This window comes from Megascapheus bottae, chromosome 10 (genome assembly GCF_031878675.1).
Source record: "Megascapheus bottae isolate mThoBot1 chromosome 10, mThoBot2.hap1, whole genome shotgun sequence".
Taxonomy (NCBI): domain Eukaryota; kingdom Metazoa; phylum Chordata; class Mammalia; order Rodentia; family Geomyidae; genus Megascapheus; species Megascapheus bottae.
In genome coordinates, this window is record NC_143518.1 from 42,785,302 (window position 1) to 42,799,719 (window position 14,418).

Here is a 14,418-nt window from a genome sequence, read left to right on the forward strand (position 1 = left end):
TTTTTTTGTCGTCATTCATGGGGCTTAAACTCAGCCTGGGCACTGTTCGTGAGCTTTTGCACGTAAGGCGAATAGTGTTCTTCCACTTTAAGCCTCAGTGTTATCGTCCAGTTTTCTGGTAAAGATGAGAGTCTCACAGACTTCCATGCCTGGGCTGGCTTTGATCTCAGCATCCTGAGTAACTAGAATTATAGGGGTATGCCACTTGTGCCTGGTTGGCATACAACTTTAAAAAAAACTCTTTGTAATATATAATTTTATTGTTATTGCTAAGGTGTGGACAGAGGGGTTACAATTTCATAATTTAGGTAATGCGTGTATTTCTGTTTGGAAAATGTCACCCCTTTTGCTCTCCCCTGTTTTTCCCCTCTTGTGCCTGCCCACAAGTTGCCTAGTTCTTTTTACTGCACAGTATATACTGAATGCCACGATTCCATTTGTTTTCTGTGCCCTCCTTCCCCCCTAATATATTTTTTAAAGCTCACACAAAGCACCAACAGCAACATAAATAACCCATGTTTCTGTTCCCTGGAATTTGTTTTGATAAATAGTATTTTACATGTTCAGGAGAGTTAGACCTTTGCGTTTCTCCCCTCCTTTGGCCTGACTCTGAACGCCTGGAGTCGTGTGTGGGTTATCATGTTCCATTATATTTTAGATCTTCTTCCACGTATGAAAACGAAAACATGCACTATTTGTCTCTCTGATCTTGGCTCACTCACTTAACATGATTTGTTCTAGGTGTATCCATTTCCCTGAAAATGACATCTTGTTCTTTCTAGTGGATAAGTAAAATTCCGTTGTTTTTATATACCACATTTTTTGGATCTACTCATCTGTTATGGGGCATCTGGGCTGTGTCCATAATTTGTCTGCTGAGTAGTGCAGCAGTGCACAGGGGATGTGAAGTATCTTTATAGTATCTCGACTTGTAACCTTCAGGTGGATGTCCAAGAGTAGTATGCTGGGTCATGGGGTTCTGGGTTTAGTGTTTGGAGGAACCCTCAAACCACCTGGCATAGTGGTTGTACTAGTTAACATTCCCATGATATATAACTATTTAAACCATCCTAGAGATGATGGTAGTGGAAGTTTACATATACCTTTTCCCATAGGCTTCTGTCACTCTTTTCAGCACCTTCATTTATTTCAGTGTCTTCATAGAGTTACCCACATTGATTTTTATTAAACCAGTGAACTCATTCTGTTTAATGTAACTATTATAAAAAGATATACATAAAAAACCAGTGGTCACTTTTTTGTCTACACATTTTTATGAGTAATTCAATTCTAACAAGGAAAGTAAATGAATGACCAAGTAACAAGTCTTCTTTTCAAGTAATGGAGAAAATAAGTTACAAGTCTGAGTATGCTTGATAGGCAAAGTTCTAAATCCTCCTAGAATCCTTGTTCTGGGTTCTTCAATCCAACACTAATCTGGGTACTGTTATGAAGGATTTCTCAGACTTAATTAAGTTCTTTAATCAGCCAGCCTTAAAATAAGATGATTAACTTGGATTATCCAGGTGGGCCCAGTGTACTCTTGGGAGCCCTTCAAAAGCATTATGAAAACAGGAGCATGAGGCAGAAGGGGTGGCCAGCAAGACATAGGGTAGTCTTTGCAGCACGTACCTGCCCCTGCTGCTTTGAAGCACAAATGGATTATGAGCCAAAGAATGTGGAAACTCAAAAAAAAAGAAGAAAAAAGCTCTGGAAACCAGCAGGGAAGTGGGGATCTTGGTCCAGAGATAAGCACAACACAGGTTCTAGAGCCAGACTATATAGCATTGTGTGTCATATGACATTGCTGAGACAGTTGACCTCCTTGAGACTTGTTCTAACATTTGTAGTGGGGTTTAATGCCAGTGCCTCTGCATTGCTCTGAGGAAGCCCATACTAAGTGCTGTATACGGGGTACTAGGTAAGGCAGTGTGCAAATATGTGGAAAGAGAAGACATGAGAATTAAGAGGCCATGATGATCTAAGTTTTTATGTTCCTTGGTCCTTAAACTTAGAACACCATTTGTTTTTAGTCACCCTTGTTGGGATTTTACTTTATTATGATAGCTCCTTATGAGGGGGATGGGGGAAGGCACTGAAGAATGAAAGTGGCCAAGACAGCCCTGAGATTGCAATTCAGGGCACAGTGTGAGGGTAAGGAGTGGAGGGTATAGGCCATGAGCCCTGAGTCAAGAAAGGTGAGCGGGTTTACTTTATTCTCCTTGTAAAATGGACAATGACAACTTTAAGTGGTAAAATTTGGAATGCTTGCCTCTCCATTTTCATCTTTCCTATATTTGCTATGATAAACATTTGCCTTTCTTTTTCTCTTAAAGCCACATCTCTTCTATCATTTGGGATTTACACTTGACAGGTTTTATGCAATTCGATTGGTAATAATCCCTAAATTGAAGTTCTTGAGCATGTCTGGCCCTACACAGTTAGTCTTATTAAATATAGACGGGATGCTACGTGTCATCGACTGGAGCAAAAGGTACAAATTAGGCATCAGCAAAAGTCATTGGCAGGGTGAGTTCTTCAGTTAAGGACAGCAGGAGGGGTGCGGCTAGCACACCCCTCAACGCTGGAATAGTATCTGCCCTTCTGCTTCACCCCAACCCTCCCAACTGGGCATTGTGGTAATACCATATTTCAACTACTTCTGTCCCCACACGCCTCCTTCCCTGCCATACCCCTCCAGTGAATTGAAGTTGTTATTCTCACCTTCTCTATGCCCTCAAAGCCCACTGAAGAAGCAGGAAGGGCTTCAAGCTCATTCACTGTGTTCAGGAAGTCTAATTTAGTCTTTCCAGGAAAGAATACCATGAATTCGTGTACCAAATGATCTTCCTATTTTGTTTTGTATGATTCCTTGATGATCACCAGCAGCAGACCAGTGATTCATTCTGTGCTTTCTCACCTCTCGGTGTTTTTTGGTTTTGTTTTTGTTTTTTTTCCCTTGGTAGGAGCTGACCAGAGTGCCATTGAGGTGGCAGGGAAGGAATGCAGGAAACTTCTGGAAAGGTGCATGAGTTTCTCATACCTCCTTAAAAGAGATCAACAGGTAATAAGACATTATAGCTGCTTCCCCCACCCCTTTTCTTGTTAAATGTTTTTTTCTGTTGTAGATTTTAAATCATCTAGTTCCACATGAGAAGTAATACGTTTTCTCAAGATATGTATTTATAGAGGCAGCATCCTTCATGTAAGTGGAAGTAGGCTGTAGGATTAGGTGCCCATAAAGACACGCAGCATAGTGTGATTGCATGGGGTGATTTTATTGAACAGTACATTGGAAGGAGATAAGGCAACAAGGCAGGATTTTCATAATGTTGTTAGCATGTTCCCAAGGCCAGGCCAGGAAGCCGGCTCATGTCATTTCAACAAGAGATTCTAGCTAACTGCACACACACACTGGTGGGGGTTCTGAAATGCATAGATTTTTGAGCCACTGACACCATGTTTCATCCATCATGATCCATTTGCAAACTGGATGCCTGGATGGCGCATGCTGCTGCGGTTGCTGACAAGTAGTGTCCCTTCTGTATTTCGTAAGACTAGATGTTTAAGACCAGATGTGTTTAAGAACTTGAGTTTGAGGATTTACTCTTGCCAATTGAATTGTGTAAAATCTGTCAAGTGTTAAACACAAATGATAGAGGCTGTGCGTATGGCATACTGGTATTAAAATTTGAACTCAGGGCCTTCTGCTCTCCCTTGGCTTTCTCACTCAAAGGTGACACTCTTCTGCTGGAGCCACACCTCCATTTCTGGCTTTTTGTGGTTAACTGGAGGTGAGTCTCATGGACTTTACTACCTGGGCTGGCTTTAGTTCGCCTTCCTGAGATCTCAGCCTTCTGAAGAGCTAGGATTACAGGTTGGAGCCACTGGCATCTAGCAAATTTTCTTTGCATTTGTCTGTGGGGAGGGGTACTGGGTTTGAAGTTGGCTTCACACTTTCAGTTGGCTTTTTCACTCAAGTTGGTGTTCTGCCAATTGAGCCACCTCTCTACTTCCTCTCCCTTTGTGAAACAGGATCTTCTAGGTAGTCCAGGCTGCTATTGAATTGGCTAGGTAGCCAAGGCTGACCTTGAATTCAAATTCCTCTTGTCACAGTTTCCTGAGTACTGAGATTACAGGTATACTCCACCACTCTAGTTCCTGGACTCGGTAGATGTCTTGACAAGACTACTACACAGTGGATCCAGTTGCCCAGTTTGCTCAGGGGAAATGACAGTCCCTGGGTTGCTGTGTGGTAGGTGGCACAGTACATTTTTCGTTAAAATTGCTTCAGATATTCCCAGTAAGGACTCTATGGTCTTTGAGATTGACTTAATACCTGCTCAGCTGTTAAATACTTCCCTGCATTTCCTCCTGGTTTAATATTGCTATGAACAGGAAAGTGTGTAAAAGTAGAAAGTGTATACTATTTACAGACTTAAAGCTTTCTTTGAGTTTACCAGGGTTATACAATTCACGTATGTTTAGTATAATAATAGGCAACTCTTCTACCTTAATGTGTGAAAGGCTTGCTATCTCAAATAGTATTATTTTCAGCTATAATCATCAATTTAATGTAAATGTTCCCATAACTTCAAGGTCCAGATACAAAGTGTCCTTGGCTAATTTTTCATTCACAAGAAGTTTTCTGGCAGATGAGTTTCTTCAGAGTACTGAAAAACAGAGCCACTGTGGGAAGAAACAAGGAAAATCATTTCAGGGGCCACTTTCTTCCATCTGCTCCTCCCCACCCTTCCCCTCCCTTCTTTTTACAATCAAAGTGTATTCAAGCACCTTTGGATTGTTCCAGAAGCTTACCAAGGGTTAAAATACTAGGGCACAAATATTACTGAACTTCTAGAGTCTAGCTTTTTCCAGATTGATGATCCCTGTGCTTAGTATCAGATGGTTACTGCTGGGTTAACTGAACCCATGAAGGGTGAAATTCAAACCACACATTAACATTTTTACATTTCTGTCTCAAGGCATCACAGCAGAAGTTAGTTTGGGCTACAGCTATCACAAGACTGCCAGTGTTTGGGGCTATATTGGCTTTGTCTCTATATTGGTATGGTTTGGCTTTATACTGGTATGGCTTGGAAACTTTTCTTGTTTGTTTGTGTCAATATCATGGCTTTTAACTCAGGGCCTGAGTACTGTCCCTTAGCTTTTTTTACTCAAGGCTATTACTCTATCACAACTCCACTTTTGGCCTTTTTTCTGGTTAGAAATGAGTCTCATGTTTACCTGCCCAGGATGGTTTCTAGGCAGATCCTCAGATCTCTGCCTCCTGAGTAGCTAGAATTTGAGGCACCACCAGAGCCCAGTTTCTTAAGTGTTTCTTTACATAAGCATACTTGTATATACTGATTGCCAGTTTTTTAAATGATCCCTATTCATCTAACCTTCTAAATTTAGCCTTGTTTTATGCTCAAATCAAAGCTCATTTGAAGAGGAAGGCAGATACGTTTCCTTGGACTTGAGATTCAATAGACAGTTGGGACTGCTGGCAAGTAAACATGGGTTGTGGGATTTTAAAGCCATTTACAGGCTTGTCCCCAACAGATCAGCAAGTATTTAAAATTTGAAAGAGCAGGTCACCCAAGTAACAGCCCATTCTGCCCCATCTTTCCCCAAATCCCCTTGGAGACAGGAGCCTGATGGGAGCTGACTTACAGAGATAAGGTCGAGCTCTATTGTTCCTGTGTCCTCAGGATCCAGCTGCTTAAATATCTCTGTGGAGGAGAAAAAGGGGGATGTTATAAGGGAGTGTGCTGAAACAGAAATCACATTGTCTTCTCTCCCATTTGGGTCTTGAGCTATCGTTTCTTTCCTCTTCCCCCAAATTAATAAGGAGGGAATTTCATTTTCAACTCAATAGACATGTCTCTGGGCCAGGTCACCACACCCACGGTGAAAGACAGGCAGGTACTCTGGTTTGAACTGAGGTTTCCAGTATTGTCGCTTAGCCTTTTCATCCAAGGCTGACACACTTTACCACTTGAGCCACAGCTCCACTTCTAGCTATGTGGTGGCTCATTGCAGATAAGGGTCTCACAGACTTCCCTGCCCAGCATAGCTTCAAAGCAAGGCTCTCAGATCTCAGCCTGCTGGATACTGGGATTGCTGGCATAAGCAATGGATGCTGGCTTAAGATGGGCTGCTTTAATACAGAAGTGGGCCCCTTCCCAAATACCCACTTACTGAATAGTATTTCCAGTCGAACCAAACACCGAACAAAATTATCAAAATCAATGATGAGCTGGTCATCTGCAAAGCGAGCCACAATGACTTGGTGGAGTTGACAAGGCAGCTTGAAACCTGGAGGTTAAGTGAACACATTAATTGATGGCTAAGTATCAGGGTATACTATTTAGCTCCACTCACAGGTTATAGATCAGTTTATTCCTGGATATAGGTAACAAACTGTGTGATAAACTAATATTAATTCTCCCCTTGTATACAGTAAAGGCATTTTTAAAGGGCCAATGGCTCTCTATTATGAAGACTATATTTCCCAGTTTCCCTTGCAGTCATCTGAGACCCAGTGACCAGATTCTGGCCAATAAGGTGTGCATAAGCAGATAGGTATACTTCCCCCCCCTTTCCATACTGGGGCTTAAATTCAGGACCTGGCCACTGACCCTTAGCTTTTTTGCTCAGGTCCAGTGCTCTACCACTTGAGCCAACTTTAGCCAACAGTTCAACTTCCAGCTTTTTACTGGTTAATCAGAGCTAAAGAGTTTCATGCATGTTCCTGCTCAAGCTGGCTTCAAACCTCAATCTTTATATTGCAGCCTCCTGAGTAGCTAGGACTACAGGTGTGAGCCACCAGAACCCATCAGGGGTGTTCTTTTAAAAAGAAAGGAGTCCTTTTTCTGTCAACCTGTTGGCAGTATTCTGATTGTGATGGCAAGTTGTCCCCAGGTCCCTCGGGGATAATGCAACTACAACATAGCTTTAGAAAGCTGACAGTAGCATTATCCTAGTCTGGATTATATGTGAGGAAAGATGCATCTTGTTTAAACCACTACTATTTGGGGGGAGGGGAGTCTCTGCTGTGGCATTATTATAACCCAGCTAACTGAATGAACAATCTCATGTTGTCATATTTGCCCCCAACACAAGTCTCACACTCCGCCAGTCTTCCCCAAGCCTATGTCCCATGGCAAAGGAGGGTTGACCTGAGACATTTTGTGTCTACTGCCCTCTGTTGTGGGGGGGGGGGTGCTGAGTGGGGGCTTTGCCTGTGTGTTCTGCAGGCTGCTCCAGATGAAATCTGGGAGCAGGCAGCTACTGAGGGCAGAGCTTTGCATTTAATTTTAACAGGGAAATAAGAATGGTATGCTTTATTAGATCTGTACCTGCTCCATAAGATAGCTTATCAACAAGCTGTGTGTTGTGCTACCTAGAACAGATGTTGTACAACTGGAGGAAGCAAAGGAAAGGAGATAAGCTATGAAGTCTTACCTGCTTCTTCTAATGCTTTCCTCATCTCATAGGAATTCATGGTGCCAGACCTGTCAACGTCGATATCCCGGTAAATTTTCTGGAACATGAAAAATTGTTATTAAAAATCATGACCCTAAGAAAAACGCGTGGCAGGTTATCTCTGTGGTATGTGTTGAGCAGAGGTAAAGTTTTTCCAGCTCTGCATCTCTCATTTGGCTTTTCCAGAATCACCCATGTTTTTATCTTAAGTGGCTAATTCTATTTTGTCTTTTTTTCCCCCTTTGGCAGTACTGGGGATTGAATTCAGGGCCCTAAACTTGCTGGACAGGTATTCTAGCACTCGGGCCACACATCCGGCCCCCTTTTTCTTCAGTGACTTTGGATGTTGAAGATTTCTAACTTCCCACTCAGTTTCTGTTTTCATCCTCCTACTTGGGGCCCCCCATGCCTGGAACTAGCAGGCGTGGGCCACATGCTTATCAGTCAATGCACCCACCCATGGTATTTCTCCTGTGGCAGGGGTGACAGGCATGAATCACTACACCCAGACTATTGGTTAAGGTGGAGTCTCATGAAATTTTCTGCCCAGTCTGGCCTCAGACAATGATTCTCTGATCTCCACGGACTATGTAGCTAGGATTATAGGCTTAAGCTACCACATCCAGGCATATGCTCAGCAAAATTAGCTGGCCAACTGCCATGAACCCATGTGATCACCTTCTGTAATATTAATATCTGAATTAACACAAATCCAGATTCCATGGAGCTACTCAGCCTTTTCAGGAAATCCTTAATGGTGGCTTTGTTCCCAGTCACTGATCAGGTGAAGGCAGACAATAAGTGACTTTAATTCGTAAAGGCTTTGTTATGTTTGATTTTGCCATCTGCCCTGTCAGGGCTTTGCTTATTTTGAGCTCTAACATGGGTCAAGTCTCAATTCTCTTCAAAATGTTCATCCATCCTCGGAGGAGGTTGCTGCCTCTTAAAGCACATACCTAGAACATTCCCAGACATGGATTACTGAAGCCCTCCTGAAATCTTACTTGGTATTTCTGAATCTTTGTCCAAAGAATGTAGAACTCCTTCAGCCCCAGCTTGCCACTCCCATCCTCCTGCCTTCAGTCAAGGAAAGCTCCCGGACTCCACAGCAATTCAATTAGAATGTCAGTCCATCTGTCCTTTCACAGGACCTGCTGGTCATCCCGGCATGTGTATGAGGAACTTTGGGGAAAATATCCTTGTCCTTTTCATTGCCAAACCTCCTCTAAAGAATAGGATGAAAGGTGAGCTAAAGACCTGCCTTCCTACTGACTCTGATTGCTGTGAGGCTACCAGATCCTGCTCCAAAGTGGCCCCTGCCACTGTTTTTCAGTATTATTTGGAGAATTTCTAAGAGGATGTATGATAGAGTTCCATTCATCGTGCCCCAACTGTCCCTCCCTATCACCGCTCACTGAACATCAGAAACAAGAGGAGACCGAGGCTACTTTGCTTTCAGGGATCTGGTAGAAATTGGAAGGAGCCCAGAGAAAGGAGGATGCCTTATCTACAGTGATAGAGGAAAGCCTAACTAGAGAAAGACTGACACCAGAAGAAGTTTCCTAGAAGTAGGGCCAGGAGTTTGGCCTAGTGGTAGAGTGCTACCCCAGCATGCACGAATTCCTCGGGACCATATATGTAGAAAAAAAAAAAAGCTGGAAGTGATGCTGTAGCTCAAGAGCTAGAGCTCTAGCTTTGAGAAAAGTTCAAGGACAGTGCTCAGGCCCTGAGGTCAAGCCCTACAACTGGCCAAAAAAAAAAGTTTCCTAGAAGTAACAGAAACAGTAGAGCTCAGGGAACAAGCCAGGCTACTGTGGGCAGGGACTCTGGGTGTAACGTCAGGGATTTTCTGTATCAGTTGGCACAGGCTGGCTGCCCCTCACCGTGAGCCTATGCAAGTGGGTGGGGACGTGGCAGTATGCTTTCCTTTATATGGAGGTTTTCTATTTCCTTAGGAAGAAAAGTCAGTGTGGAGGGCAGTTCTACAGCAGCCACACAAGTCAAGTGCAACTGGTCATTCTAAAGAGTGAAAGATGCCGAGTGCTGAGATCTGAGGATCTCGGTTCAAAGCCAGCCTGGGCACTAAAGAACATGAGACTCTTATCTCCAATTAATCACTAAACAACTGGAAGTGGGGCTGAGACTCCAGTAGAGCACTAGCCTTGAGCTGAAGAGCTCAGGGACAGTGCCCAGGCCCAGAGTTCAAGCCCTATGACCACTCCCCCACTCCCCCACCCAAAAAGAAAAAAACAATGTAGTGCAACTTTCTAGAGTGAGTTCTTAAACTCAATGGCTGTTCTCTGCAGCACATAAAAGGATACATCTAGCATGTCCACCATGATTTTGCAGGTCTCAATGCTGAAGCCATCTGACTTGATATCTTGGCCTAAAAGACAAAATAAGCATGGCAGGAAAATCTTCCCAAGCAGAGCTGTCCAAGAGGACTTTCTACAAAGGTGGAACTTTCTACAGATGTCTTTTCTCTGTGTCTTCCACTACAATAACCACATGTAAATTAAGGTTTAAATGACAATAGCCACATATTTAAATTCGGGTTTAAATTTCCTTAAGCAGCTACATGTGTCCACACTGGAATGGCACAAAGGACGTATTGTCCCTGTGAATTTGCTAAGGATATTTGTTTTTCTTGAGCACAAACTCTTGCAGTGCATCCCAGATTGGTCTCAAATTTGTGATCTGGCTTAGCCTCTCAGGTTCTAGAATTACAAGTCAATACTCATCGGGTGTAAAGTTACCTGTGGTGATTGGGAAGCAGGGGGAGAAATCCAGATGATGTGTCTTTGCTGTAGGCTATAACCCATGATAGGAAGAGACTGCTCCAGATGTCTCCCTGCAGGAGACATCTGTCCTGTCTGTTCCCCTAGCTGGCTGGGGTGAGATGTTGATCACACATGAGAATCTGGTGCCTCACTAGACCTCAAGAGGAAGAATCTTTTCTGATATTCTTATAAAAGTTTAGAACCTAGCCTATTTCCAAGCCATGGATGCTTCTTGGCACCAGCCCTTCCTTGGGTACAGGCCTGAGGCTACGAGCTACTTAGCCTTCGATAGGAAGGCTGGAGTTACTGGACAGACAAGGGAGAGGCCTGGGCTCAGAGGCCCATGTTAAACAAACACTTTCTTCTCCACAGGCAGGAGCAGGCTGAACCAAGCGTGGCTTGATTCATTCCTACCCTCCAGCTGTGTGGAACAATGAGTCTTCAGTCTCCCTGGCACATGACAGCCACACATCTGAAGAACCCTGTGACCTCACTCATGGACAAAGGGTAAATACCATCTTCTTGTCCTCCTCCAAAGTTGGAAGAGGGAGCTCTGCAATGGCATGACTGGATGGGCTACATCTGACCATTCGGATTCGCCTTGCTAAGTGCTCCGTGAATCACAGATGCTATAATGTAGCTATTTACTGAGGGGCCACAGGTGGAGAGCAGTTATCTCTATATACACACATTGGGATGGAAGGCTTCGCTGGCCCCAGACACTTCACTGGCTCTCAAAGGAGGAATTGCTTTTTTATTGAGGATCTATGTGAGAGGCCATCTGGTTCATTATTAGGGAGAATGGTTACCCTTTAAGTCCATGGGCTTTCTCTTGGTGATACATACATTTGTTTTGGACCCAGATTTATAACCTCTGATGTTATACTACCTTAACAAACGTGGAATGACTCTTGTAATCATTCGAAGGGGAAAAGTATATTTCTCCCTCCTTGCAGTAGTGATCAAGAGCAGGGAACTGAGCAATCAGTAGTTGCATATGTCTATAATTCTACCCTGTGCTCAGGAAGCTGAGGCAGGATGATCATGAAGTCAAAGCTAGCCAGGACCCTGTCCAAAAAAAAAAAAAGGAAGGAAGGGTTTGGGAGAATCATAGCTCTATCTCATTCTCAGGTCCCTATCCCGTTTTACTCATATTATATGGACTGAAAGCAGATATTTCCAGTCTTGGAAATGTCTTGACCCATTGGTTCAGTAAACAAATGGTTATATGAGGCTCATTTAAATACATAGTAGAAGGATGAGACATTGTCATTTGGTAATAGATAGCAAGGAGTGCCGCCAGACCTGACAGTGCTGTGGGCACGAGTAAAGACTAACGGCTTAGCCAGTATGTGACAGGATCCCCTTGTCTCTGTCCACAGGGAGAGGAGCAAGAGGCGGGATTTGCAAGGAAGGGACACTTACGCTTTGCTAGAACTCTTCTCAGGATGGTCTGCAGCTCAAAGGCCGAGATCTCTGCATCCTGTGGACATACGATCAGAGCATGAGTCCTAGGGGAGCTGGGTGAAGCACAGCACAACCAACATGTAATAGATACCCTTGATGGGTCTTTTTGCATTTCTCATTCCCCAGGTAAGGTGGTGCTGCTGTCTCCTGAGCACTGTCCTTGGACTTTCTCAAGGCTAGAGCTCTACCACTTGAGCCTCAGTACCACTTCTGGCTTTTTTCTATGTATGTGGTACCAAGGAATCAAACCCGGGTCTTCGTGTATGCTAGGCAAGCACTCTACCACTAGACCAAACTCCTGGCCCCCAGAGAATGGTTTTATGTAGAGCAGTATGGGTAGAGTGCAGACACCATGCCTCTGCTGTTCATGACCTTTCTGGACCTAATTCACTTAGACTTTTCCTCTCATCTGGGATGCCTTCTTCCTTCCTTGTCACTCAGATCTCAGGATTCCTTTACCACTGCTTAAAACTAGGTATCTCTGCCGGGTGCTGGTGGCTCATGTCTATAGTCCTAGATATTTGGGAGGCTGAAATGCAGCGGGCCTCAGGTTCAAGGCCATCCCCCAAAAGAAAAAGTTGGGCAGACTCCAGGAGCAATAGTGGGTGTGCATCTGTCATCTTAACTCCATGGTTAATAGTGTTAAATAGGTGGACTGTGAAATAGATAAGTGCCCTGAGATCGCAAGAAAGCAGTACTGCAAATAAGCAGTGCAGGAAAAAAGGCTAGAGGCATGGATCAGTGGTAGAGTGCCAGCCTAGCCAGCGTGAGTCCTAGAGTTCAAACCCCCAACAATAACCAACAACAGCCAAACAAACAAAAAACAAGCCCCCCCCAAAAAAAAACCCCATAGATGTTTCCAAGTTTGCACAATCCTTCTTTATAGCCATTATGCCAGGGAACAACAGAAGTGGTTTGCTTAGGCATATCTGTGTAGATGAGGAACAAGTCCCAAGGTTTAACAGAAAGGTTGCCTTGTCTTGTCTTACCCTTGCCTTCCTCAGGTCAGGTGTATAACTCAGTGGACACTAAGTTTCTCTAAGGACCCTGCCCTTGTTAAACTGAGATGGATATGGGGTAGCTGGCAACTTGGTTTAAAACTTTGGTATGAGTCTTTGGCTAAGCACAAAAGTGAGGTTGGTGGCAATGCTGGAGAGAGCTGAATTTCTTCACAGAGTAAAGAAGGGTGCTTTTGGAGTTTGGGGAAGAAAGAGAGCTAAATAAGTAAACAGAAGGCCTACAAAGCTGAGGGATTATCATGACAATGTTTTCATTTTAATTTGGAATTAGCATACATTAATCACACAAGGGGGCTTTATTGTAATGATTCCATAGATGACTGATTGTGAACAATTTATCCCCTCCATTTTATTCCTGTGTGAATCTCTCATCTCCCTTTTCAAGGTACCAGATGGGGTTTCACTATACTGTCTGCATACCTACACATGAAACGTAATTGAAATCTTCAGTATCCCTTCCTTTCTCTCTCCATCTTCTTATCCCCCCACCCCATGCCACTGTCTCTTTTACATTCATGTCCTATTATGCTTATCATTATGCTTTTAGGTCTGCGGGATTAAGGACAGAAGATCTCATTCCCCTGGTGTAAGTCACACATATTTTAAAGTCTTGAAACCTTCTACCTTCCTGAATCTATTTGTGGGAATCAGAGAGGGGTCAAGTTTTGCGTTTTAGTTTTCTTGGGACAAAAAGAACAAAACTAGCCTCAAAGTGAGCTCAAGAATTGTAAGGAGGATGCCAGGTACCAGTGGCTCATGTCTGTAATCCTAGCTACTCAGGAGGTTGAGATATGAGGATCTTGGTTCAAAGCCAGCCTGGGCACAAAAGTCTATGAGACTTGGGGCTGGGAGTTTGGCCTAGTGGTAGAGTGCCTACTTAGCATGCACAAAGACCTGGGTTGATTCCTTGGTACCACATACATAGAAAAAGCCAGAAGTGGTACTATGGCTCAAGTGGAAGGAAGAGCTCTAGCCTTTAGAAAACCCAAAGACAGCAATCAGGCCCTGAGTTCAAGCCCCAGGACTGGCACAAAACAAACAAACAAACAAGAACTTAAGGGCTGGGTGTGGTGGCTCACGCCTGTAATCCTACTCAGGAGGCTGAGATCTGAAGATTGTGGTTCAAAGCCAGCCCTGGCACTAAAGATCGTGAGACTCTTATCTCCAGTTAAACACTAGAAAACCTGAAGTGGAGCTGTGGCTCAAGGGGTAGGGCAGTAGCTTTGAGCTGAAGGACTCAGGGACAACACCCAGGTCCAGAGTCCAAGCCCTATGGCTGAGGGTTGGGAGAGAAGAGGTGGGGGAGGGGGGGAGTCTGTGGGACTCTTATCTCCAGTGAACCACCAGAAAATCAGAAGTGGTACTGTGACTCATTTGGTAGAGTGTCAGCCTTGAGCTGAAGAGCTCAAGAGTTCAAGGCCCACTAATGACAAAAACAAAAACAAAAGTATTTTAAGGAAGGAAGGACAGAGCTAGAGCTGGGGCCTGGAGGCCCTGACAGGGTGCAGAGGGCTGAGAGGACTGGGGCATGGAGGATCCAGCTGAGATTGGCGCCATATCTATTGTTCCTCTGCTCTTGCTCAGTTGTTTCCCTATTTCCCTTAGATCAGCCTCCTCTAGGTCAAGTGCTGTCTTTCCTTCATGTCTACACGGAGTTGGGG

The 14,418-nt window shown here is 44.0% G+C and overlaps 1 protein-coding gene across 1 annotated transcript in view; it reads right to left on the minus strand.

The window, feature by feature from the left end:
- Positions 1-3,257: 3,257 nt before the first annotated feature.
- The window catches only part of Capn2 (calpain 2), a 49,317-nt gene continuing 38,156 nt past the window's right edge, over positions 3,258-14,418 (minus strand). Inside the window, exons 15-21 of the mRNA XM_090341135.1 lie at positions 11,697-11,754; positions 9,813-9,877; positions 8,496-8,564; positions 7,471-7,549; positions 6,205-6,321; positions 5,677-5,735; positions 3,258-4,689 (exon numbers count right to left, since the gene is read on the minus strand). Of these exons, the coding sequence (XP_090197261.1) occupies positions 4,666-4,689; positions 5,677-5,735; positions 6,205-6,321; positions 7,471-7,549; positions 8,496-8,564; positions 9,813-9,877; positions 11,697-11,754 (471 nt within the window). The 3' untranslated portion in view covers positions 3,258-4,665. The remainder of the gene's footprint in view (positions 4,690-5,676; positions 5,736-6,204; positions 6,322-7,470; positions 7,550-8,495; positions 8,565-9,812; positions 9,878-11,696; positions 11,755-14,418) is intronic.